This window comes from Neurospora crassa, linkage group I (assembly GCF_000182925.2).
Source record: "Neurospora crassa OR74A linkage group I, whole genome shotgun sequence".
Classification (NCBI taxonomy): Eukaryota; Fungi; Ascomycota; class Sordariomycetes; order Sordariales; family Sordariaceae; genus Neurospora; species Neurospora crassa.
This window is the reverse complement of record NC_026501.1, coordinates 6216639-6240991: the sequence shown is the minus strand read 5'-3', so window position 1 is coordinate 6240991 and position 24353 is coordinate 6216639. Positions and strand designations below refer to the sequence as shown.

At 52.8% G+C, this 24353-nt stretch overlaps 6 protein-coding genes across 6 annotated transcripts; 4 read left to right on the top strand and 2 right to left on the bottom strand.

Moving 5' to 3' along the window:
• Positions 1 to 351: 351 nt before the first annotated feature.
• Positions 352 to 3972, top strand: NCU07358 (hypothetical protein; the record flags this gene model as incomplete). Its single annotated transcript, XM_953038.2, has 1 exon — positions 352 to 3972. One exon carries the CDS (start codon positions 352 to 354, stop codon positions 3970 to 3972), a length of 3621 nt encoding a protein of 1206 aa, XP_958131.2.
• Positions 3973 to 6370: 2398 nt separating this feature from the next.
• Positions 6371 to 11864, top strand: NCU07359 (hypothetical protein). The gene is made up of 2 exons (XM_953039.3): positions 6371 to 7414; positions 8663 to 11864. Exons 1-2 carry the CDS (start codon positions 7089 to 7091, stop codon positions 11634 to 11636), a joined length of 3300 nt encoding a protein of 1099 aa, XP_958132.2. The 5' UTR covers positions 6371 to 7088; the 3' UTR covers positions 11637 to 11864.
• On the bottom strand, positions 11712 to 13769 carry NCU07360 (DnaJ domain-containing protein). The gene has a single exon (XM_953040.2). The coding sequence runs from the start codon at positions 13164 to 13166 to the stop codon at positions 12237 to 12239; it is 930 nt and encodes a 309-aa protein (XP_958133.1). The 5' UTR covers positions 13167 to 13769; the 3' UTR covers positions 11712 to 12236.
• A 600-nt stretch (positions 13770 to 14369) lies between these two features.
• csn-4 (COP9 signalosome-4) lies at positions 14370 to 16313 on the top strand. The gene has a single exon (XM_953041.2). It carries the CDS (start codon positions 14674 to 14676, stop codon positions 15994 to 15996), a length of 1323 nt encoding a protein of 440 aa, XP_958134.1. The 5' UTR covers positions 14370 to 14673; the 3' UTR covers positions 15997 to 16313.
• On the bottom strand, positions 16265 to 17908 carry NCU10658 (hypothetical protein). The gene is made up of 2 exons (XM_001728092.2): positions 16999 to 17908; positions 16265 to 16858 (listed from the first exon to the last, which is right to left on the bottom strand). The coding sequence occupies exons 1-2, from the start codon at positions 17475 to 17477 to the stop codon at positions 16549 to 16551; spliced, it is 789 nt and encodes a 262-aa protein (XP_001728144.1). The 5' UTR covers positions 17478 to 17908; the 3' UTR covers positions 16265 to 16548.
• Positions 17909 to 19230: 1322 nt separating this feature from the next.
• Positions 19231 to 22193, top strand: NCU07362 (L-lactate ferricytochrome c oxidoreductase). Its single transcript, XM_952897.2, has 4 exons — positions 19231 to 19511; positions 19574 to 20935; positions 21032 to 21105; positions 21224 to 22193. The coding sequence occupies exons 1-4, from the start codon at positions 19475 to 19477 to the stop codon at positions 21311 to 21313; spliced, it is 1563 nt and encodes a 520-aa protein (XP_957990.1). The 5' UTR covers positions 19231 to 19474; the 3' UTR covers positions 21314 to 22193.
• The last annotated feature ends 2160 nt before the right edge of the window (positions 22194 to 24353 follow it).

Sequence of the window (24353 nt, the reverse complement as noted above, 5' to 3'; positions counted from 1 at the left end):
TTATTGCAGTTATGACAGTACCTTTTGTGGAGCGCAACCATCTGCCAAATGCTCGTACCTTTCTAGCGCAACCCAGGCTGCCCTCCATCGATTGGCTGTTCCTTCTCGAACCTCCCACGTCAACCTCCAACCTGCGGCTGCCATCGACCTCAACTTCCCAAGTGCCCAACATCTTACCTCAGACCTCTGAATCCCTCGTCTTCGGTCTCCATCCGCCGTCTCCAAGGTTGGCCCTCACCCGGTCCTGCCACAACCACAATCTGAATTGGACATCAGACTGAATCCTTTTCGAGCAACACCAACATACCATGTGTGAATCTTGGTCAGCTTCTCACTTCTCACGAATCCATTATGTCGTTCATCCATATCGACCGCTTTCTCGCGGCCGGGTGCGTCGTTATCAACGAAGCCGAAAGCGGGATCTCCCCAGCCCTTTGGGCCGTCCCTCTGCTTCACACCTGGCACAGCATCGATATTCCGGCCTCTAAAGGCAAGCCGAAATACAATCCATCGATTGGACCTATTAGTATCGCCGGCTCCGATCCGCCGCTCTCCCCTAGTGTTCAGGACTCCCTTGTGGAATCTCCCTTCCTTTCCCCATTCCAAAGTCTCTTAGGCTCTAAATGGGTTCACACGACGTTCAGAGTTACAGCTGAGTTTCCCTCCAGAGGCATTGTTCGTGTCTACTTACTTCCAGACGACGTCGAGAATCGCCTGCTCCCCCGATCTAATACACATCTACGACAACTTAGGACCAGACTCTTTCAGCTCCTTGACTGCTCCTCCTGTACATGGAATGGAAATGTCAAATGCCACAAATTTGATAACGATGGGAACAACACTGACCAAGACCTGATCGGAAAACCGCAGACGCTGCTGCAAATGTTCAATACTCTCCCGGCCCCGAATCCCAAACCGAGTCAAGTACAGGACCTCGACAGGCGCGCTAGTATGCACAACTTGCTTGACAACAAGGTGTTGGGCCTCAAGACGACGCTATATCCGTTTCAGTGTCGGTCCGCAGCTTCCATGGTACAACGAGAGTCACAGACAGAGCCAGTTCCGGATCCTCGACTGCCAAAGCGATATGTCGATCATCTAGGGAAGACGTACTACGTGGACCCCATCGCCCAAACCATCGTTATTGACCTGGCTTATTATGACAGCGTCTGTGGAGGCATCCTGGCTGAGGAAATGGGAGCTGGAAAGACCCTCATTTGCCTGGCTCTCATCCTAGCGACGAAGCATATCCCCACGTCTGTTCCGGAGTTATATCGTGGAGCAGACCCCATTGTGCGGCACAAAGTTGGGAGCTTGATGGATATGGCGGCGGCCGAGGTCACGAGAAGCGGAGCACCGTGGAAGGACATCTTCGCCCCCAACAGCCAAGAAAATGATGGGTTCCAGTATGACGCGGTCATAAATGCCATCCAGCGAAACCCCGGCTGGTACCGCCTACCTCGGCCAGTTTCACCACGGCCCACCCGCAGGAACGCGACCGAGACCCGTGGTGAGATGATTTACCTTTCCCACACGTCTCTTATAATTGTGCCGCCAAATCTCGTTACCCACTGGGAACAAGAGATTGAGAAGCACACCCGCAGCCTCCGAGTGCTATTACAGACAAAGACTTTGTGTCTACCAGCTGCTGAAGAACTGAAAGAATATGACATAGTTCTTTTCTCAAGAAGCATCTTCGAGAGCATTCATTCATCCAAACGAGCAACGAAGAAGTCTTCACAGAGTCACCAAAGCAACCCATTGGCAAATGTACATTGGAAGCGTTGCATTGTCGACGAGGGCCATATACTCGGAAACTCAACTTCGGGCGGCGTCAACTCCATGCCGAAGACTAATCTACAGCTTGTCATTAATGATTTGCATGTAGATGCTAAATGGGTTGTCACTGGCACACCATCCAAAGGCCTTTATGGCCTTGAGCATGGAGTTCATGGCAGCCTGGAGCAAAATCATCAAGTTTCCACGGATCTAGAGCTCCAGGATCTCAAGGCAATCGGTGTCATGACTTCTGTTTTCTTGAAAGCACGACCCTGGGCTAACACGCTTGGCGACACCCGGTCTCTGGGAGTAGTTGGAGCGACAAAGGACCATGTGCTTTGGGAGGACTACGTCTTTAAACCCTGGTCTTCACGCACGGTGGATCGCCGCGATGACTGCCTGAAGGCAACTCTTGGATCGCTGATTGTTCGACACACCAAGCTCGAGATTGTCCCATTCATGCCTTCTGTTGAGGAGAGAACTGTGTATCTTGATGGGTCGTACCAAGATATTCTCTCCATCAATCTCTTCTCGATGTATATCATATTCAATGCCGTACAATCGGTGAGGACCGACGAGGATTACTTTTTCCACAAGACCCAGAGGGACGCGCTGGCAAATTTGGTGAAAAACCTCAGACAAGCCAGCTTTTTCGGCGGCCAATTCTTTCCTAGGTCAGACATTTTTCAGGCCATTGATAGGGCGGAACGATTCCTCGATGAGGGTGCGGTAAACATTACCGCAAAGGACGACGATTTGCTACGAACCGCCATCGAGTTTGGTCGAGTTGCGGTTAGCAACACCATCAAGGATTCCGCCCACTGTTTTGCCCAGGTCCCAGTATTCGTTGAAAACTTTCCTTTTGGCGCCGGTGAACATTGGTCTATCGATGTGAGCGGCAGAGACCCCGTCTGCACAATGGCGCCCCTCCTTCTTCGCCTTCAGGAGCGCCTAAAGCCCTTCACCAAATCTCCCAAAACGCTCGATACGTTGCCCACGTTAAGGGATATTGCCACGTGGGGAGAGCATGATCGGCGAAATGCGTTGGCGCACACCAGTTGGGGGAAATTTGGGCGCCTTCAAGACAATGAGTCCACAGTAGGGACCACCGACACTCGTTCCAATATGCGGAAAAAAGCTCTCCGAGTGATAAAACCTCTTGTGGGGAAAACAAAGCTCGCGCAAGAACAACAAGGTTCTATAGCCGGCTCGGCCTCGGAAGTTACTGCACCCCTCGTAACAACGAGGTTGATCTCGACCGCCTCAGCGAAGCTCTCATATCTCGTCGACCAAATCATCCAACACGAAGAAGCCGAGCAGATATTGGTATTCTACGAGAATGACAACGTAGCCTACTACCTCGCCGAGGTGCTCGAAGTTCTTGGAATCCAGCATCTCATCTACGCCAAGGGCATCACCAGCGAGCGCAAAAATCATCACCTTGCCACCTTCACGCTGAAACCGAAGATACGGGTCATGCTCATGGATGTCAGCCAGGCGGCCTACGGCCTGGACATGAAGACGGCTTCCCGCATCTACTTCATCAACCCGGTGCTGAACCCGCAGGTCGGGGCTCAGGCCATCGGCCGCGCGCGCAGAATAAGCCAGCAGAAGCCGGTCACGGTCGAGACGCTGGTGCTGCGCGGCAGCATTGACGAGGTGATTGTCCGACGGCGCGAGGAAATGTCGCCTGCTGAGCAGAGGAAGTGCAGCCGGGGTTCGATTCTGGATGACCGACCGATCTATAACTGGATCTTGAATGCTAAGATTCTTCCACTTCCGACGAGCGTGGATAAGGATGACGGACCGGCGCAAATGGCCAAGTTGGCGGAACCGCAATATATCTTTGGAAGGAGCTCCGGCACTTATCATGAGCATACGGACACGGATCTTGCGATGCGCGACCTGGGCAGCGATGCCCTAAGAGCCGTGAATGCGGGTAGAAAATCTCAGAGGGATAATGAAGTAACCACCTCGGGCCAATACATAACAGCAGCGTTTGGTTTCAACAAGAGGACGTACCAGGACGATGACGGCGCTGTACATTCAGCTAACTCCTCCATTGAAAAAGATGGAGATGTGAAGATGATGGATGCCCAACAGAGAGCGGAGCCGGATTCAGCCGAGGGTCCTCCTTCTTCTCGTTCGCCTAAGCGTCTCCGAGTCCGATTTGCAGACACGGACGAGAATTGAGTCGACCTTGGTGAGCCTGGCTGTCTGGCTGTTTCCGGGTGAGGATAAATTACTGGCCATTTCCTGCTAGGCCCCATCCCCTCCCCCATTGACTGGGCAGGGGACGATGCAATCTACCAAAAGCCTGTGTTGGCCAACATGGCTTTGATGAGACATCCATTGAGAACGAACCCCCCCTTTCCCCTTAATCTGCGACGAACAGACCGGATTCCTTCATTGACAAGCGCAACCTTTAGCCAGGAATCCGAAATTCATTGTACAGCTTTATACACAATCTGGATATCCCGAACGCTGGCCATCCTCGCCTTTCTGGACTTCTCGACAACATTTTTTTTTTTCCTATCTTTACTCTTGCGGCAGCATGTCACGTTTTCGATTATCTTGTTTTACTGAATTCCTTGGTTTAGGATCTGGGTCGAAGGCTTTCATCGGTTTGTGAACCGGAAATACTGGCAAACCGGTATTCTCATGCTCAACAAATGTTGGTCTCCTCGGCAAAGATGTCCTAGGCGAATCACAAGTCCACCCTAAGGTAACGGATTTTAGTTATAATCGATACTCATATGGGAATGAACAAATGTTGAATGACATAGTAACTTCCCGTATGTGTTGACAAACAAACATGCTAGGGTAACAACTATTGGCCGCAGGTACCATGTCTGCAGTTTGTGTCTGACGTATATGCTCGAAGGGCCATGTAGCCAAAAGGAGAAACTGTCCAGGGTGAATATCCATATGCAGATGTGGATTGACGAAAGGGAAACCTTTTAGAGCCTGCCCCCAGGCCGGACACGACCTGGACCAGAACAGGCAGATTGCGAGGCCACCTCATGAACTTTGATCGTCACTGGGGGCTGAAGGCCCGGCCCGCAAATGGCGAATTATATACGATCTACGTACCCCAAGATGATTTGGACATGTGCGTGCGTGGGGGATGGAAACCATCAAAGCTGAAAGAAATGCAAAAAGAATGCAAGACTGCCGATGCAATACGATGCTTATCCACTTGCCTGGGACCCGACTGTATGCAGTGCAGATTCAAAGGGCTCGACTGACATGACTGGCATCCTGCGAGGGAGCGACGCAGTTCATTCATCCAATCGATAGCCATCGGGATCTTCGTCGCGCCACTATCCCCATCCCGCACAATTAGATGTTTTTTTTTTTTTTTTTGGAACAGCTCAGGCGGTCAAGGTCGAGATCATCCTCATCGCAGCGTAGCCAGGCCAGACCTCGGTCCGGTCCAGTCCTCTAGTGAGCCCCATCGTGGGGTGTTGCCGTCCCCTAACGACTTTGCGGGTCGCGTCCCGTGGACTCTCGAACATGGGATTTGCTCCTACGGCGGTGTCCGGTTCGTGGAGGTGCGGAGGCTGTTCGTCTCATGTTCACTTCGTTGTTCTGTCGCGGCTTCGGACGAAGACACCGGTTGAACAGTGGCATGTGAAGTTCACTAACTGAATTAGCTGCTGGTAGCCCCCAGGTCTTGTTAGTGAGCGAGAGTGAAAATCATTGATTCCCTTGTAAACAGCTAGAACCCCCCGCCCCGGGAAAGTCGGTCCCAGGCCATGCAAAAGCCGCAGACTTGGACAAGTTCCAAGGAGGAGATGCTCGTATAACCAGCGCCGGATCGACAAGCTGACATGGCATCGAAGCCACACATTGGACAGAGTAGCCGATGCAGCGGCACTAAAAGAGCTGCTTGGTGGATCATTGGTACACTATTATACTTTGTTTGGTAACTCGCCAGCTCGCAAGGCCGCCAGCCAGTTTGACAGCACATCTCCCGACTACCAAATACACCCCCCAGCCGGAATTGTATTGCGCGAACGAGGAGACGAGGTGGCGGCCATTCGAGTCCAAGGATGCCGAGTTACCGATAAGACAGACACATGGGTATGTAGAGGTAGGGGAGAAGCCATATAAACAAAGCGCAGTCCAGTCCCGATGCCAGGTGTAGGTATTGGAGGGACCAGGGCTGTCACAAAGTCCTCTCCTGACAAACACTGGTGGCACCGCTACACATGGGCATGTTCCAGTCCAAAAGCGCCGTTTCAATGCTGTGGGGCTCGCCAGTCCTGGTGCAAGGAGCGAGGAATCCTTCAGAAACAAGGGAACAAGATAGATTGACGACGAACCCGGGATGTATTCCACTGTAAGTACGGAACTCGGGCAAGGGACAAGTGGAAATCCAGTGCAGGCAGGGTCGATGCAGCGTCGATGCAGGTCGATGCATCCATTCTCGGTGGAGGAGGCAGTCGCAGTCTGCAACCTCAAAAGTAGGTACCTAGTCTAGGCAGGAACCAAGCAAAAGCTGCAGCTTGCTCTAGGTGGTGTAGTCTAGTACCTTAGTCCATCGTCGGATGTTTTCAGGTCTCTCTTCCTTCTTCGCTCTCTTTCCCTTTATTCATTCATCACCACCTGAGAGTAGAGGTAGCTGACAACTCCAAACCGACCCTGCCGCAGCAGTCGTGCAACCTGGGACACCTGCTAGATTGATGGCTGCTATTATCAGCCGGAGAAAGCACTATCAACCTTGGTCCGTCGCATCCCGTCACATCGGACCCCTCGTCAACTGAACGAACCGTCTCGCTCTCGCGATTCTCAGTCATTCGTTTATACACACACTTTTTGTTCTGTCCTTCTTGACGATCTGACGGCACCCTCCCTGGTCTTGGCTATCTGGCAACCCCTCGCTCGCCCTCGCTCGTTTCATCGACATCGACACCCCATATACCTAGGAATAGGACACATATACGAACGACAGTCATTAACAAATACTCGCTGCCTCAATATCGTATTTGGACAGGCAGCGTTTCATTCCAATCCGGACACGATCCAACAACAACACCAACCACTGCTTCAGCTACTTTCCATCTCCTGTTTGCTCGGCGCAATCACCAACAAACAAACAGAAAACGCCTGGTACTTGGTTAGCGGGACTTGGAATTCAACCGCTGAACGATGCTAGAGTGAACAACGGTTCCGGACATTTTTAGGATCCTTCTTTTGTCTCATAATCACCGCATATCGAGTAAAGTATCAGTTATCCGCCTACGCCTCATGCCACCCGACTTGATCATCTCCTCACCAACCTTGCCGACTTGACCCATTCAGCCATGGTGATCAGAGACCATTCAGATGGGTCGCGCGGCTCGTCCGCCGAGCCACCGTCAGATGAGCCCTCCTCGTCAAGATGGTGGCGTCGGGGTCGAAGGGGTAGCGAAAGTTCGATATCCAGCTTCGTCCAACGGCTCAGGTCACGGTCTCGAAATAGGAGAAACTCGGTGACAGAAGACCAGTCGGAGGAAATTTCCGACACGCGCGACGGGAGCAGCAGAAGAGCCAGTAATCCGCCATCTCGGGCGCCAAGCGAAGAGAGATCGAGTCCCGTTGGAGGAGAATCGAAAAGACCCAAGACTAAAGGCAGATCATCAACTTCTTAGTGAGTAATGCTTATTCTCGGTGCTTTTTCTGGTTTAGATTTTTTAGCCTTTTTCTTTACCCTTTTTTACCTTTTTCTTTTTTTCACCCCGAGCTATTCCTTGTTGTCCATCCCGCAGAGATTTGTTTCACCCTGGATCCCCTTTCTCCACATGTAATCACATCACCATCTTATCATGACCTATAGTCAAGACTTTACAGCCGCACTCCAGCAGTTCTGTCATTGCCTGCTGCTACCCGGCGTCCATTAGCGTGCCAAAGCTCCAAGCGGTGCTGTGTTGACTGTTCGCACGCCGTGTAACGTGGACCTCATTCCCGTTCCCAGGCTTCCCTCGTTGTTCTCCGCGTCTTACGGCGTTTCGGCAGTGTCATAGGCCCCTTTGAACAAGGGAGCATCTCAGCCCGTCAGCAAGTGTCGAGTTTCAAAAGAAGCCCAGCTCGGTTCTCGTTGCATTCGAATCTTCAAGGGCTTTGGCCAAGCCAACATCCCTCGTTCTTCCACCAAGCTATGCCTGGATTCAACAATGAAGACAGAAGCTGTTTGCCGTCCCTTCCCGTACCATTTTAATCCCACAATCATACCCGCCGGGAAGAATCTTTCTTTGTAGTCACAATCTCCACCGTGAGGCAGTGGCGCCACGATATTGTACTAGTACAGTCGCCCAGTGGTCGCTTCGTGGGCAACATCCCGCAATGGCTGGTTTGCAGCGGTTACATCTTGGCGGGTCCTCCTCGGCACGCGCTGCAGGCCTAGGTCGGCGAGTGAGGTTACGAGAATTGTCGCTACGAGACCTACCCACTCGAGGCACTCTAAATAACCACTGCTTCCAATTGCCGAACTGTGACCTTACGAACTTGGGGCCCCAGCGGTGGTTACGGCACCCTTTCCAAGCTCTCTCAGGGGTTGTTTACAAACTGGGGAACCTGGGCTGCCTGAGACTGGCGGTAAAAGCCAAGAGCGGTTGAAGCCTCAGCTTGCGCTTCCGAATGGCTGCGTCTTATCAGCGCCCAAAGATCCCAATATTGGATACCGAAAAGAGAGCAACGGGCCGCATACAGATCCCACTATCCTACTTCATAAGATTATGATATTCACTGCCCAATGTCATAGCAAAACATTTTCTGCAACTTCCTTTCTCTGTCTTAACTGATCTACTTGTTACCCTTCCTCGTGATCACCACCCAGCCTTTGGAAAACCCTTCAGACGAGACGCTTACTGACCAGATCCATTATTTGGAAACACAAAAGTCCACCCTTGAGTTTTTTCAACAGCAACAGTCGGCAACTAGCATACCAACACCAGCGAACCCATTCTTCCGCTGCCGTCTTACAACAACGTCCTTATTCGACCCAGGATGAGTCGAAATTGAAAGCACCGCCACGTTTCAAGGATACCACGGCTTCTACTCCTGACCAGGCACTGAGCGGCACAGCATTTGGTGACGAGAGGCCAGAGACTGGAAGGTTAGCACCCATAAAACCTGTGGGGTTGCCTCCTTTGAAGACTGCGATGCCACCACCGATCCACGACTTGCCTCACACCATGTATCCACCAAAAGAGCAAGAGTTTGTGTTGAGAACACAGAGGTCATGCGCGAGGATGGAGGAAGCGACAGCGGCTCGTGCCAGCCAAACAATCTCGAAGAAGGGAAAGGAAAAGGCAGTAGAAATGCCCACGATGGTTGAAGCTATTCAACAATCCACTCTGTCAAAGGGTTGGCCACTTTCGACAACAGCAGGACCGGTATGGGATCAACAGGGGATGTATGATCACCAACGGCGAGTGTACGGTCAAAGTATGATCTCTACAACGAGCACCGTTCCCTCAAACCGAGACAGCTGGGAAAGTCGACCGCACTACTCGATTATCAACAATGGAAGCATCACGAGCCTGGGATCGATGCGAGCACAAAGCCCGCCTGCTGGCCCTCGTACGTCTTTGTTGGAAAAGTTCCAGAAACCCGCTCAGATATCACGACCTAAACCTCCAGGGAGGAAATCGAAGCCCGGAGAGTTGTTTGCTGCTCTGCCCGGTGAGGTTATCGAGCTTATTCTAGAGGAGTTGCGGAAACTCCACTTCAAGCCTGGGACTAACAGCTGCGCAACATGTTGGATGAGGGACTGCTGCAACATTGCTATAAGCGCCAGGAAGTTTCTCAAGTACGCCCGAGAAGCATTGTATGGGCACATCCAACTTGTCGGAGCAGACGGGCATCATATGAAGAAGCGAACGAAGTTGACTTACGGGTCAAGACTGGTTCTTTTACGCAGAACGCTACGTGGAAACTTGAGGATAGCAGCAATAGTGCGGTCATTGAAACCCCCGGCTTTGCCATCAGCAGCATCTTCAGTGGAAGAATATAATGATCTAGTAGCATCGGTCATTCTGGCATGTCCCAACTTTGAGCGGCTGGTTGGATATTACCCGACATACGATCATACCTTTCAGCGGATTTTCCAAGCTCTTTCAACACGTCAGAAGTTGAAAGAGATGGATTGGATTCTGGAACGCTCGCCATTGCAACGACAAAAGTCAACAGCCGCTATCCGCCCATTGACTGCTAATGGGAGCAAATACAATCTCGCGAACGGCAGTAAACACAATCTCGCCAACCTCAACAACAGCAGACACAATCTCCACGAGCTGGAGCATCTGTCACTTACTCAATGTCGAATGTTTATCGACTTTCACCTTGGCTGGCAACAGCTCACCACGCTTGTGGTGCATTGTCATCCCGGAGCAACGCTGGCCCCTGACGGCATTCTAGATCAGACCTTCCGTAATCTCCCATCGCTGCAGAATCTCAACGTCTCCCACCTTCCACGCAGCTCGTTTACCGATGCGAACCTTCTTCATCTTCCTCCCCGTCTCAAGAAACTTACCCTGACTCATCTCCCTGGCATCACCACTGCTGGACTTACCACGTACGCCAGTCGATCTGCTGCCACATCGCTTACTACACTGACACTCATCCACATGAACCTCGAAACGCTTCCCTCTTTGGCACGGATCTTTTCTAACCTCGTCAACCTGGATACCTTTAACCTCGTCCAACACCACGCCCCAGTCATGCCTAGCGATGAGATGATTTGGCTGTTTCCGTACCTTACCTCGAACTCCCTGCGCAAGCTTCACTGGGATATACCCACACGTACCACGACCACGTCTGCGGACGACATCTTGGCGAAGAGCATTCTTGCCGGCGGGTTTCCCCGATTAACCGCCATTCGCTGTCCGAATGATCCCGAAGGAGTTTTCCAGACTCTTTGTAAACCCAAAGAGCGCGCCGACCACCCGACCGATCGTTATCGTGGAGGCAAGATGCACTTTACGCCCACCAACACCAGCGGGATGATCCACCACGCGCGCAGCCCCTCTGGATTTGACTCGATCGCGAGCAGCACGGGGAGTATGACGAATGGTTCCATCGGCGACGACAGGGACACCATCTCCACGCCATCGACACCCACCGATACTTCTTTTCCTCTGCCAACCTCCAGCGGCGTTGGCGGTCCGCCATTGAAGTCTCTTCCCATCTTCGCACCCAAACCCGGTTCTCTAGCAGATCCCTTCCTCCTTTCGCACCGCGCGCAATCAGACCTGCACCTCGCCCGGCTAGCCGCCCAAGCCCGCATTGAGGCCGCACGCAAGTTTCCCCGTTTCTTTATCATCGTCACCGACCCCAACGGCGAAGTTGTGGACAGATATGGCGTTGGAGCATTCATTGGACGGACGGACAGCAAAATCACTTATGTTCTGACGGCCGACGAAGGGAGCGGCGCAACAGACGAAGGAGGTGGGCTGGTTACCGTGGATAGAATGCTGGGAGACTGTGGAGAGGCGTTGGTGTTGCCTCCCAAGTCATCAAAGGCTATGTCGGAGAAGGTTGAGAAACATGAGCATAGGCATTCCAAATCCTCGGAAGACAAAAAGGAGCATCGAAGGAGCAGGAGCACTTCGAGGACTGGGATGAGGGAGTGGTGGGGTGCGAGGAGCAAGAGTAAAAGTAGAGCTGCGGTGGCGGCGGAAAAGGCGGCAGAAAAGGCAGCGAACAAGGTGGAAGACGTGATGGTGAAGACGGGTGCGGAGGAGCAAAGTAGGATAAGGGAAGGGTGTATTGGACGGTGGAATACGTACAGTGGGTCAGCGGTTGATAAAAAGGATCGGGAGAGATGGTGGCATACCGAGAGGGGACGGTGGAGGCCAGTTGTGCTTTCATGATTATGGAGAGAGGAATGATGGATGAGTGATGAACCCGCAAGCGAGCAGCACTGAATAGGTGTTGTCTGGGTTGTGGTGATATATGGAAGAGACGATTTGCAATGGTGGTTGAGGCTATAATATAGTGGATGTGTATGCAACATCATTGATGATAAAGGAGATATTGCATGTAGACAAGACAATGTTCACATAACGCAAAGACATGGAATGCCATTATGATTGAGTGGACAGCTGTGACTTTTCTTATTTTTTGTCTTCTTCCTTTGGCTGGTATTCATAACCAGGACAGAAGAGGCCGATTGTCAAAATGATCATTGATGAAAGGGCCCCGATGGGTAAATTTCAACCGACCCTCCGGCCGGGTCACGCATGCTAGACCACTCATCCCCAAGCCTAGAAAAACGAACGAAGACCTGGACCGGACACCACGCTTTAGGTCAGAGTTTGTCCATTGACACCCGTAATGAACCATCTGAATCCTCCCAGGCTGCTCATCTAGCCAAAAGCATCTCGTCGCAGCCCTTTCTCCTCTCCCCTCTTACCCGCCGTAACACAAAAGAAAAAAAACCCCCATATAACCCTCATCCATCACCTACCCCCTTAATGATGCATAACAAACCCCTTGCCCTCCTCCCACTCATTACACCCCTCCCTTATTCCCATCCAATACCTCAACTTCACACACTCCCTCGTGGCCGCCTCCACATCTTCCTTGGCAAACGCCTCGCTCAATTTTTCTTCTGACTCTTTTATCCGCGCCTCATTCTCTTCCCTAACCGGCTCCAGATCCGCTTCCGTTTTCGCCTCGTCAATCTGCTCCCGCGCTTCCAACACCGTCATCAACAAGGTGGGATCCGACCCATTCTGGTAGTCGGTCGATTCGTCACCGGCCAAATCGACGTCGTAGAGTTCTTTGAGCAGGTATTGGGCGCGGAGAAGGGGCGAAGAAAGGGTCTTGTAGGCGGAATTGATGAGAGAGGACGTTGCTTCTGCTTTTCGCCGCTGCAGCAGGGACTCATCGCTGTTGCCGTTGCTGCTGTTGCTGTCAAACTGGTTGGCTGAGTGGTGGAAGTCCGGGTGGGAGGCGGCTTGGAGACGAAGGAATTCGCGGCGCAGGGCGCGGACGTCGATGTCGAAGGGCCCTGACGGGGGTGGGCCGAGGGGGAGGGTGATGGGGAAGAGGGCGTAGTAGCGCGGTATGGGTTTGTTACAATCCGAAGAAGAGGAGGTGGAGGAGTTTGGTGGTTGGGGCTTGGGTGAGGTGTTGTCGGAGGGGGTAGAAGAGGTAGAGTATTCGTATGCGCGGGCGCTCGGGAATAGGCGGTGTTTTTGTATCTCTCTTGTCGTCGTCGTCGTCGTCGTCGTCGTCACTCGTGGCCTTGATTGCTCGGGGACTTCTGGCCTCCGGTTACTGCTCTTGCTGGCGCAAGCTGTAGAGAAGGCCACTCCTGCGTTTGTCCTGCTGGCTTCGTTGCGACAGGCGGCGCAAAGTGCGCGCGTTGCTGGGCTGGAGAGGATCGAAGTTCGCATTTTGCTTCTTGACTTTCGGCGGGGAAGAATGAAGAATATTGGTTTCGTGAGGTAAATGAAATGATCTTTTACGATATTCGGTCGAGTAATATTGTTCGGTCGTGTCGTCTGTGGTCGCCTGGCGTGACTGTATAGAGGAAAAAAGAGAATTGAAAAGTCGAAATGACGCCGCAATTCGGATGCGCCGCCCGCGCAACTGAAAAGAAGCTCTCGGCGGCACAGCAAATGACGTCGCTGGAAGTCTCGGCGAAGGTGCCAGCCCTAGCGGGGCTACCCGGTCAAAATAGCGCGTTGGACCCGCTAGGATCGATGCACTTCGTCGCCCCCCGATTTCATCCCGTCCCAGCATGAGATGAAATACGAATATCTCGAGTAATGGGCTCCAACCGCGTCTTCGATTCATGGCTGTCAAGGGCCGTCGTTAACAAAAAGCCGGTAAGTCTGAATTCGTGCATGAAGCTACCGGTCGGTACGCCTACTCGAGCCTTGGATACTATGGCATCGTGATGGACTGATGGCGACTGGACTGTACTCGATTGCCGGCGAGAATTGAACAACATGATGAACTGCGCTGGAAAAGGTTTGAACATTGCAGGAGTAACGAGGGCGGCGACCCCGCGAGTTTATAACAGAACCCAGTGCCCGTCAGTAGACGTCACAGCAGGCCGAAGGGCATCGTACGATTTTGCTCTTCGGTAGCACCTAGAGGAACCAACCAGCCGGGTTTGTGCAGTATGAGCAAAGATCCAGTCCTACACTTCACGGAAGCTGCGAGTAAAAGGCCCAGGGACAGTTCAAACGTCTAGAAAACTGGTGTGTTGCCTCGAGGAAAAGATAGGTTAGTACGTAAGTTGTTGGATCAAGGGTGGTGTCTTAAGAGTCGGCCCCGATACAAAGCCAGTCATTCAGCTCAACGTAAACAGAAAACAATTTTTGCATTACTGTCCATCATGCCAACGATGAGCATGACTGGCAAGACTTGTGCTTTTCTAGAAGACGCTTCAGATGTTTGTTTACAAGCCCCTGACTTTTTTGCTTTCCGGAGGACGGACTGAGGGAAGACCTGAGCAACCGGATGGCGGATCCCTGCGGCTCCACTGACTTAGTGTGGGTAGAGCTTCCCCACAGCCCCACAGCAAACCCACCCCCACCAGCAGCAGCAGCAGCAACACGCACCTAACGACAAGCTACTACTGAGGAAGCTTTCAACCACTTTGTCACTGACAACGGTCACACAGCCTTATCAACAGCCTTCTTTTTGTTCGACAACTCAACTGAACTCCTCAACTCACGACATCCAACAGGACCAGCACAGGAACATACTCAAAATTCTCATACCAGACTTAGGATTACTACTACCACACTATTCGGCTGGGATTCATACTCAGACGAGCTTCTTGTTCACAGCCATCCACCAGGCGGCCCCTCACGTCTGCTTCACCCTCCGACATAGCAAACTTCGAGCAGTGGTGACTCCAACCACGAAAAGAAAGCATCACGGGCCAATATGGTCTCCTCGGAAGTAAGAGACCTTCTGGCGCAAGTGCCGAACTGGAGTCAAGCAGACCGTCCCGCCGCATTCAGGACGATAATCACCACCATCACCTCCAGCCCCGACCCCAGCCACTTCGCCGCCGACCTCAAAGCCGTTACCGACGCCATCTTCCTAGAGTCGCTTGGTGTCGTCGCCACTCGAGCTCTAGTCATCGACCTGATAGACGCCCTTAAATCGCTTGCTTCCGGAGGACCCTCCGCAGACTCCATTAATTCCACAACCTCCAGCATCTGGCTTGACGTAGGCAAGGCCATCCAACAGCACATCCAGTCCAACCCCACCCTCGCAACCTCGCTGGTCGACCAGACCGCCACCATTTACGAGGAACTCTTAGCGGCCGCCCACGAATCACAAAATAGTTTTACCGACGCCGCCAAGACGCTCGCGGCCATCCCGCTTGACTCCTCACAGCGTCGCGTCACAGACAAGTACAAGGCCGATCTTTGGATCCGCATCATCCGCAACTACCTGGAAGACGACGATGCCACCAGCGCCGAAACCTACCTCAACAAGCTGAAGAACATCATCCACAACGTGGCCGACGACAACCCGGTGCTGAACCTGCACTTCAAGCTCAGCGCCGCCCGCATCCAGGACAGCAACCGGCAGTTTCTGGCCGCCTCGCAGTCGTACTACGAAATCAGCCTGTCGCCCGCCATCGCCGAAGAGGAGCGCTTGCACACCCTGAGCATGGCCATCAAGTGCGCCGTCCTCGCCCCGGCGGGACCCCCGCGGTCACGCGTTTTGGCACGGCTCTACAAGGACGAACGGTCGGCTTCGCTGGAGGAGTTCGGCATCCTGGAGAAGATGTTTCTTGACCGCCTGCTGGCGCGGGCTGAGGTGGAAAAGTTCGCTCAGGGCCTGGCGCCGCACCAGCTGGCTACGACGTCGGACGGGAGCACGGTGCTGGCCAAGGCCATGGTCGAACACAACCTGCTGGCCGTGAGCCGGTTGTACCGCAACATTGGGTTCGACGCGCTGGGGTCGTGGTTGGGGCTGGACTCTGGGAACAAGGCGGAGGAGATCACGGCGCGGATGATTGAGCAAGGACGGCTGGCGGGGTCGATCGATCAGATCGATAGGATCATTTACTTTGAGAGCGGGCTGGAGGCCTCGGGGGAGAAGGGTAGTGGTAGGGCCGAGGTACCGGTGGGCAAGGAGATGCGGAGGCAGGATGGGATGGTGCAAGCATTGGCGGAAGACCTCGAACGCATTACGGATGATCTTCTGGTGGAGTTTCCTCAGCTGGTACCCGCCGGGGTTCCTGGCAATTAGGATAGCTCGTCCCTGGGCAGGCACCTTGATCCTCTCGAGATGGAACCACTCATCACAGCCGTACCAGCGAAGTCTGGCAGCCCCACCAAAAGAAAGCATGCATGATAATACATAGCAGCGCGTATGACACCTGAAAGAAGGCGTATGTACATTTCGAAGAGAAGAAATACAGCACCGGAGGCATACTTACCGATGGGACATTGTCCTCCAAGAGTGTCTAAAACGTAGTGTCTGTACATAGTCCAGAATAGAGTTACATGAAGACAGGCAGGTATAACGCGTATTAGTATTGCCATGCTAATGTCCTAAATATCTACCCATGACCGTTTATCCAACCATGCCTCTCCCGCAAATCGTCTCTGTTATGCTAATCGTAATCGTAACGCAACGCATGCCGCCAAAACGCCGCTTACTCTTTGTCCCAAACCCATAAATACCCAAAGACATCCATGCCGCTGTACCCCTGGCTAACCGACGCTGTCGTTTTCTTGGTACGCCACTTTGCCCGCCTGCCACTAAGAACCAAGCAACGGACTAACTGGCGCAGTAAGGTTAATCCAAATCCCTCCTACGAACAACGATATATCCTTTATCAAGCCCAGCCGATATTGGCTCAGCCGGATCCTCTTCTTCCTCAAACACCTTCTCGTCATCTTTGAACATTCTCCTTTTCCTGCCCGTCGGCGTCCGGTCGTTGTCCGATCGTTCTCTCACAAGCATATTGACGAAAGTGACGCCAATCTTGTTTCCCATCCGATCGTAGCCCGCGGGTGTGAAGTGAACGCCGTCGTCCCAGTAACGTTCCCGGTCGGCTTCGGACATGGCGTAGAAGGGGAAGGCGGCGTGGAGGTCGAAGGTGTAGCTGTTTTCAGGGGGGGTTGGGGCTGTAAGTGTTTGTTACGGGACGATTTGAGAGTGTGGGTGTGGGTTCGAGAAACGGAAGGATTCAGAGAGGGCGTGTGGGGGTGAAGGGGGGGGGGGGGGGGGGGGGGGGGGACATACTAGTTGGGCTTCTTGTAGGTCTTGATCATCTGGTTCAACTCGTTCCTCCTAAAGTCCAATAACTCCTTCATTCCGCCAGCTGAAGATCCGATCTCGGGAACGGTGAGCGCGAGGACCTTGCATTTGCGGCTCAGAGCCATGTCCCAGATCTGTGTGAGGCTTTCAAAGATTTGGTTGGGGTGGATGTTACTGCCGAGATCGTTGGTTCCGCCGAGCACGATGGCCCAGTTGAACGGTTTGTAGTCTGCTGGGTTCCTTGGGGCGAAGTGTGATTCCATCCTTGTTAGAAACGACCCTTCACCTGTTACCAGATCACCGGACACGCCGTCTGTTACTATCTCCACGTCGACATCGGGAAACGCCATACGCAGCATCTCTTTGAGTTTGGTGCTATAGGGGGTGAAGCAGGAGCCCCAGCCGGAGTAGCCCTCGGTAAGAGAGTCGCCGAAGCAGAGGATCCGGAGCTTCGAGGGGGGCATTGCGTCGTCGCTGGCGTTGGTTCAAGTGGTTCAGGGGTCGGTCGGCAGTGATGTCGGAAGTAGATGTTGTAGAGTGTGCAATCTTTGGTGTATATAGTGGAAGGATGGAATTTCAGATGTTATGATATAAGGGACGCGGCTACTATGCTGCTAACTGACATCGACCAGCCTGGCCAGGCAGACGGGATAGGTGAGGTCCGGAAGTTGTGATGTCCTTCGACGGCATCAATTGAGGGTCGAAACAGTCGAGCAGAACAGGTCGTGGGCGAGGTTCTATTTAGTAAATTGGATGGATCAAAGGAAGTGAAGCGAAAGGCGAAGCAGTCATCAAGGTGTGACAGGCTGACTGGTGGCAGCTGAACAAGGCAGCCGATTAGGTGCTTATCGGTTGATTGTGTCTCACCGCGATGTTATCGGGATAAGCACCTGCAGGCGCGTGGCATGTATGATGTACCTGCCCTGGCGTGTAGGCCATGTTTACGTAGGAGCAACTCCCCGGTGGGCGGGCAAGTACGGGCAGTGACGGCACTGCAATTGTGGGGGCGGGGCACGTATGTACCTAGTGTACGGCAACCGGGTCCAGGGACTAACCCTCACCACCACGCCTTCACAGTGGGCAGTGATACCGTTGGATGTCGAGCCTAAACAAACACGGGCAAACGATATCCCCAGGGTCTATTGCTACAAGGCTTCCTAACCAGCCGTGACAAAAATGAATATATATATAGATAAATACAAACATAAAAAGATATACAGGTACCGAAATACCAAAACGTAAATATATTAAAAGGCCACGCCGCCGAGCGGAGCCGTACGAAAAAGTGTGTCCGTGTTGAGACCGGGAGAACTCCGCCAGATGGAGTTCTTGATTGCCCATGCCTGGAAGCGGGCCGATTCAAATCAGATTCTGTACAGGAATTTGCCCTGGTAATGCATGTACCTGAAAGTGCATAAAACCCTCTAAATGCTTAGAAATCGGCCGCCGCAATTATTTAGTATGGGTAAATGCTAAAATGCATATTTACATCTGTGCCAGGCCGTAAAATTGCTGTGTATGTATTTATAGGTGCCTCTTTTTAGACCCCTTTAGGACCTGATACTTATGCTAACCACCCAAGGTGCCCCGAAATTCCAGTACTTGGGCAGCTTGAGAGTCTTGGCATGGGAGTATAAATGCATGAGCCCTCTAAATGCATGAGGAATGGCGTCCCGGATTATATGCATTATCAGGGCAAATTCCTGTACATATCCTCCACCCGCTGGGGATTTGTGGGTTTTGTTGTTGATTGAGGCTCGAGTACATACAAGGGGTCCTTGTTGTTCGTTGGTGATGATGAGCATAGGGTGGTGAGGATAGGGTATGTGTAAGTCCACCCCCTGGCTCCCAGCATGGTGGATAACAAGTCCTGGCTGCAAGTGTACATACTGCGTAGCATAGTAGGCAAGATGGCACGGTACCAGAGCTGAATAGAGGTACTCGGCCTGAGGAGGGGACACCAGAAAGAAATACAGGCTTCTCTCGGGATAGATATGGGCCGGCCTCGGTCTTTAATCACCCGGTCCGGTATACTTACCCCATACTTCCATCTTCCCATTGTCGGAGCCGTGACCCCCATCTCTCCCCCCCCCCCCCCCCCCCTGATGTGGAGAAAACAAGCCCCGATGTCATGCGACGCAGGGGCTGCTCTTGGGCGCCAGGGCAAGTGTAGGTACCTCTAGAGGCGCTCACCACTAATCAGTCAGTGTGTATTATCGGAATATTCAACCAACCACATATGGAGAGGTGATTGACGCGATTTACAGCAGGAAAGGACCCCGCGTGACCGGACGGCTACCTCTAAGATGGAAGAATCCAATCCCCCCAAACCATGAGTCTTCTCGAGACCTACCTACATATAGCAATGGAATCATGATGTCCAGCTAGACCTTGCGTTCTGCTACTTTTGACCTTTATTGCCTTCCTTCTGTTGTTCTTGCGTCCAGCTCAGCCAGCAATCATGACCAAACCACCAAAAGTATTCACGGCAGAGGAAGGTATGTAATGGAAACCCACCTCATCCATCATCTTACGGAGCCAATACTTATCTCGTACACAGTTGCCAAACACCGATCGCCAAAGAGCTGCTGGGTAGTCCTTTACGGTAATGTCTATGACGTGACCGAATTCCTGCCCTCTCACCCGGCCGGCGACAAAATCATCCTCCAGCTCGCCGGCCGTGATGCCACGACCGAGTATGATCCGATTCACCCGCCAGGCACGCTCGAGGAGAACCTCAAGCCCGAGGCCAAGCTAGGCATCATCGACGACGCATCGCTAGCCAAGCTCCACCAGAAAGAAAGCGAGGCCCGCGCAAAGGCAACAGGCTCGGCCATGGGCACCACCACGCACACCACCTCAGCCCAGCAATCCGAGAAAGCCGCGCCGCCGCCGCTCCACACCCTCCTCAACTTTGACGAGATCGAAGCAGCAGCCAAGACTCAGGTCTCCAAAAAGTGCTGGTCCTATTATTTCTCCGCCGCCGATGACCTTTACACCAAGACCCACAACACCCGCGCCTTCCGGGACATCCTTCTGCGCCCGCGCGTCTTCATCGACTGCACAAAGGCCGACACCTCCACCACGTTGTTGGGCCACAAGGTCGGCACACCACTCTACGTCTCGCCCGCGGCGCTGGCCCGCCTGGCGCACCCGGACGGCGAAGCCGGCATCGCCAAGGGCATCTCCTCGTTCGGGGCCATGCAGCTAGTCAGCAACAACGCATCCATGACGCCCGAGCAAATCGTGGCCGAGGCCATACCGGGAGCCGTCTTTGGCTGGCAGCTGTACGTGCAGACGACTCGCTCGAAATCCGAGGCAATGCTGGCGCGCATCAACAAGCTGCGCGACCACTTCAAGTGCATCGTCCTCACCCTCGACGCGCCACACCCGGGCAAGCGCGAGCACGACGAAAAGTCCAACCTTGAAGCGGCGGGCGAGTTTGTCGAGTCCGCCAGCAACGCCAAGACGGACGCCGAAAAGAAGCCCGGCGGCGGCGGCGTGGGGCAACAGCTGTTCTGGGGCACCGCGGCCGACTTGACGTGGGAGACAACGCTTCCCTGGCTGTCCAAGCATACGGATTTGCCAATTGTGTTGAAGGGCATCCAGACGCATGAAGATGCATACCTGGCGGCGCAGTATGCGAGGAAACACCCGGGCACTGTGAAAGCGATCATTCTTTCGAATCATGGCGGGCGCGCGCTCGACACGGCGCCGCCGGCGGTGCATACCTTGTTGGAGATCAGGAAGTACTGCCCGGAGGTGTTTGGGGCGGTCGAGGTGTGGATTGATGGCGGGGTTAAGAGGGGGACGGATGTGGTGAAGGCATTGTGTTTGGGTGCGAAGGCGGTCGGTGTGGGGAGGGCGGCGCTTTGGGGGCTTGGGGCTGGTGGATGGCAGGGTGTTGAGAGAACCTTTGATAGTAAGTGGTGCTTGGTACACAATAGCTTTGGATGCACTTCCTTGTGGTGTTTTACACGCAACGGATATGTCGACACTTTGCTAACACGACAAACAGTCCTTCAGCAGGAGATCATTACATGCATGAAGCTTTTGGGAGCAAAGACGGTGAATGATCTTGGTCCACGATTCGTATGTCTATCCCATTTTGACACATTTATTGCTGCCCCTTCGCCATGACATCTGGAAGAAGATGTTCGCCCTAAAATCACATGGCATCTTTTCATGAGTCTCTAACTTGGCCACACAGATCAACACCCGAAAAGTCGAGCGAGACATCTTTGATGGGGATGCCGGTCTCGACAAGAACGGGTTGTGGACATCTCGTGCCAAGCTCTGAACTGAATGAGTAAGCGCGGCATTGAGCCTGCGATACGTGCCTGAAAATGGCGGTGGCTTGTCATGATGGATCCGGCACCGTCAAACGCGGGGAAGTTTGGGAAGTTGACAGTGCGCGCAACTGGTCGGAAGGGATACGATCACAACTGGATCCCTTTCCGAGCCTCTGTGAGTGAAGTATCTCAAAGTACCTGCTCCATGAACAAAGGAAAGGGGGGGTTTGCGCGCGTGATGGTGTCTACCCCAGGTCTTGGCAACCATGGGCCGATCCTGGGGAAGCGGGGGCGGAGCCTGGCGGTATTTATTGCAAGTGGCATCTGATCGGCCCAGAGCGCTGCAATATCTCCAAAATGTCTATTGTTCAAAACCGAGCATCCGAGGTTCAGAAAAAAAAAGGAGAAAAAAAAATATAATCCCGTCGGTTTCGACACGTGGGGTGGGGACCATCCAAGAGCAAAGTGCGGAGAAGATGCCGTACGGGAGATTCAGTTTGCCATCAGATCTTTACGTGTGACGCTCCACAAGTGCTATTCTCTAGCGTACACACTACACAGAGACTTCGGACGAACCATTTGGAGTTGCGGACTTTGTGTCCGCCGCCTGGTGGCTCTACCTTGTGTATGGTTGTGGGGATCCTCGAGGTGGAGATGCGGAGAGCCATTGCACAGTAAGGGAACGTTTGTGAAGCTGGTGATTCGAATCCCTGAAATGGTCACGCTGATGATCTTTCCGGCTTTGATCAACAAAATATGGCTATCGCGTTCAAGGGAGATATGAACGATGGTAATATCGTAACGAGCAAGCGAAGCATGGTTGCCGGTCTTTTTGTACACTATTCGTCCTGGTATTTTGGCTATAGAGACGACAGCTTAAGTTTGGATTAGCTCGAGTAGATCTGCTTCGCTAAGAGAACTTGGCCTCGAAATACTGTATCCAGGCACGCAGGTACTCATGTTTCAAGATCAACGGTGCTCTTTGTGGGAATTTGCCCATCCACCACCAAGGGCACGAGAATCATGAGAGAGTTGTGGACTAACCTTCCCGTGAATGTCTCAAAGTTGGATTGGTGACAACCACCAGTTTATCAAACATTCGCTAGCGGAGATGGTGCAACCCTCGCATTCCAAAGAGCGATTGTTACGGAGATGACATGGCGATGTCAGTGTTGCGTTGTCGCAGCCTCAAAGCCACAATCACAACAGTTTAGTTCGTCTGATAGGATGCCCTTCTTCCCGATCTTGGGTGCCCGTATCCAAGAGGAAAACCTGGTGAGGCAATTTGACAGTGCATCATATCTCGGCGAAACTGACCGACTTGGTCATAGCTTCCGAGTATCCCGTCTGCCCGTCCATCCGCTGGACGTCAAGATCAGGGGTGGTGGCAAGGGATAATGTGCTCTCAATGTGCCAGAAGGTTGCAATTCTGGGATGGTTAGAGTTGAACCGTTTTGGGTGTCTCGAAGATGGTCGTGAAAAAAAAAAATCCCAAAATCTCCCATTTGTATGAAGGGTCGTTTCCTCAATGCTATTTATGCAAATCTTTGATCAGTTTAGTTTTTTTGGTCGATATACCCTATCTTGAGGGGTCGGAGCTTGAGCCACTAGAACTACTAGTCAGGCAAAGTACGAATGGCAGCTGCATGACAGGAACCGGTGGCTTACCTAGTGTACGCCGTTGGACTGTGTTAATGCACATCATCTGTGCAGGAAAACGTAAAGCTGCTTTGGGTCATCATCAAGACGGGGTTAACCGTCATACTGATTGAAAAGTGAAGCAGCAATCCGACCAGCTGGACGCGACTGGCCGTGCCTTGCGGTGATATTGTGAAGACCAGATTCAACTCTCACGTCACGGTCGTTGCGCAAACGAGTCAACTGACATGGCGCTTGGCCTTCCGACCCCCAGCCCAGAACTGATACCATCAAAGTGGTGTAACGGAAGTTGCTTCCTTGAGGAACGAAGGGGTCCAGAGAGGACTTTTTCCTAGGCTGGTTGTGGCCAAGAATCAAGAAGTCGACTTCGTTCGTCGTCGATTGTTTGTACTTTGATTTGACTGACCGTTTAATTCGGTATTGATAGGCCCCCTTTTGGTACTAGACATCTTTGATATATGGTGCTGCTGTCTTTCCTGGCCAAGTGGGCTGGAGCGACAGTTGGGGATAAGGACAGCCGCGAAGTGCCACAGGGGTTTCGAGGTCTGGTTGGCCGTCGACAAAAATTCCCATCTAGACCGGGAAGGTGGGACAGCCACAAAGGGCCGAAAGACCACGCAGTACAATCAGCAAGTCAAACTCCATAATCAGGGAAACCCTGCACAAGGACCGCGCCTACGGGCAGGCCCTCGTAAACTAATAAGGAAGTTCAGTGCCGGGGTCGCCTGTTGTTGTTGGCCTCGAATTGCTGGCCTTGCGTCTGGCCCAAAAATGAGAAGTTCGTGTCGCGGGCACAGGCGTCGTTTACTTCTATATCGCCCATTCAGATTCTCGTTGTCGTTCCTTCCAGAGATCTGACACAGGTGCCGATGGAGGCCCGGAACCATCCGTTGGGAACATCCTGAAAGACCGGCTATCCTGTCATTTCGTCGTGAGCCAATCCGCATCTAGAACTCGTGCAAGTCAGTTAATTGGGTATAGCTCCACCAATATCAGACCTCGAAACTTTGGGTTGAACCATTGACAAGTGTTTGGTTGTCTCTAGAAAGACTGGATTGGGTCTCGAAGTTTACCATCGTCGTTGAAGCAATAATGTAAGCACAAACGTGTTTGGCTAGCCACAATGCAGAGGTGCCAAGTCGCATAGTTAAAGTGTGTTCGTTGCAGACCGGGTTGTATCGCTCGCTCGAATCATCGATCAGGATCGACTTAGCTTCAACCGTTTTTGCATGTGAGAATCGCTCATGGCCATCAGGCAAGTAGTTCGAGGATTGACTTTTGGTCTCCGAGTCAAACGTAAGGCAGAAATCGCCATTGTGGCGGTTTAGATTGTGCGGTTTCCGTTCTCAACGTTTGGATGTTTTTCGTCGCCTTTTCTGTGCCGGTGTT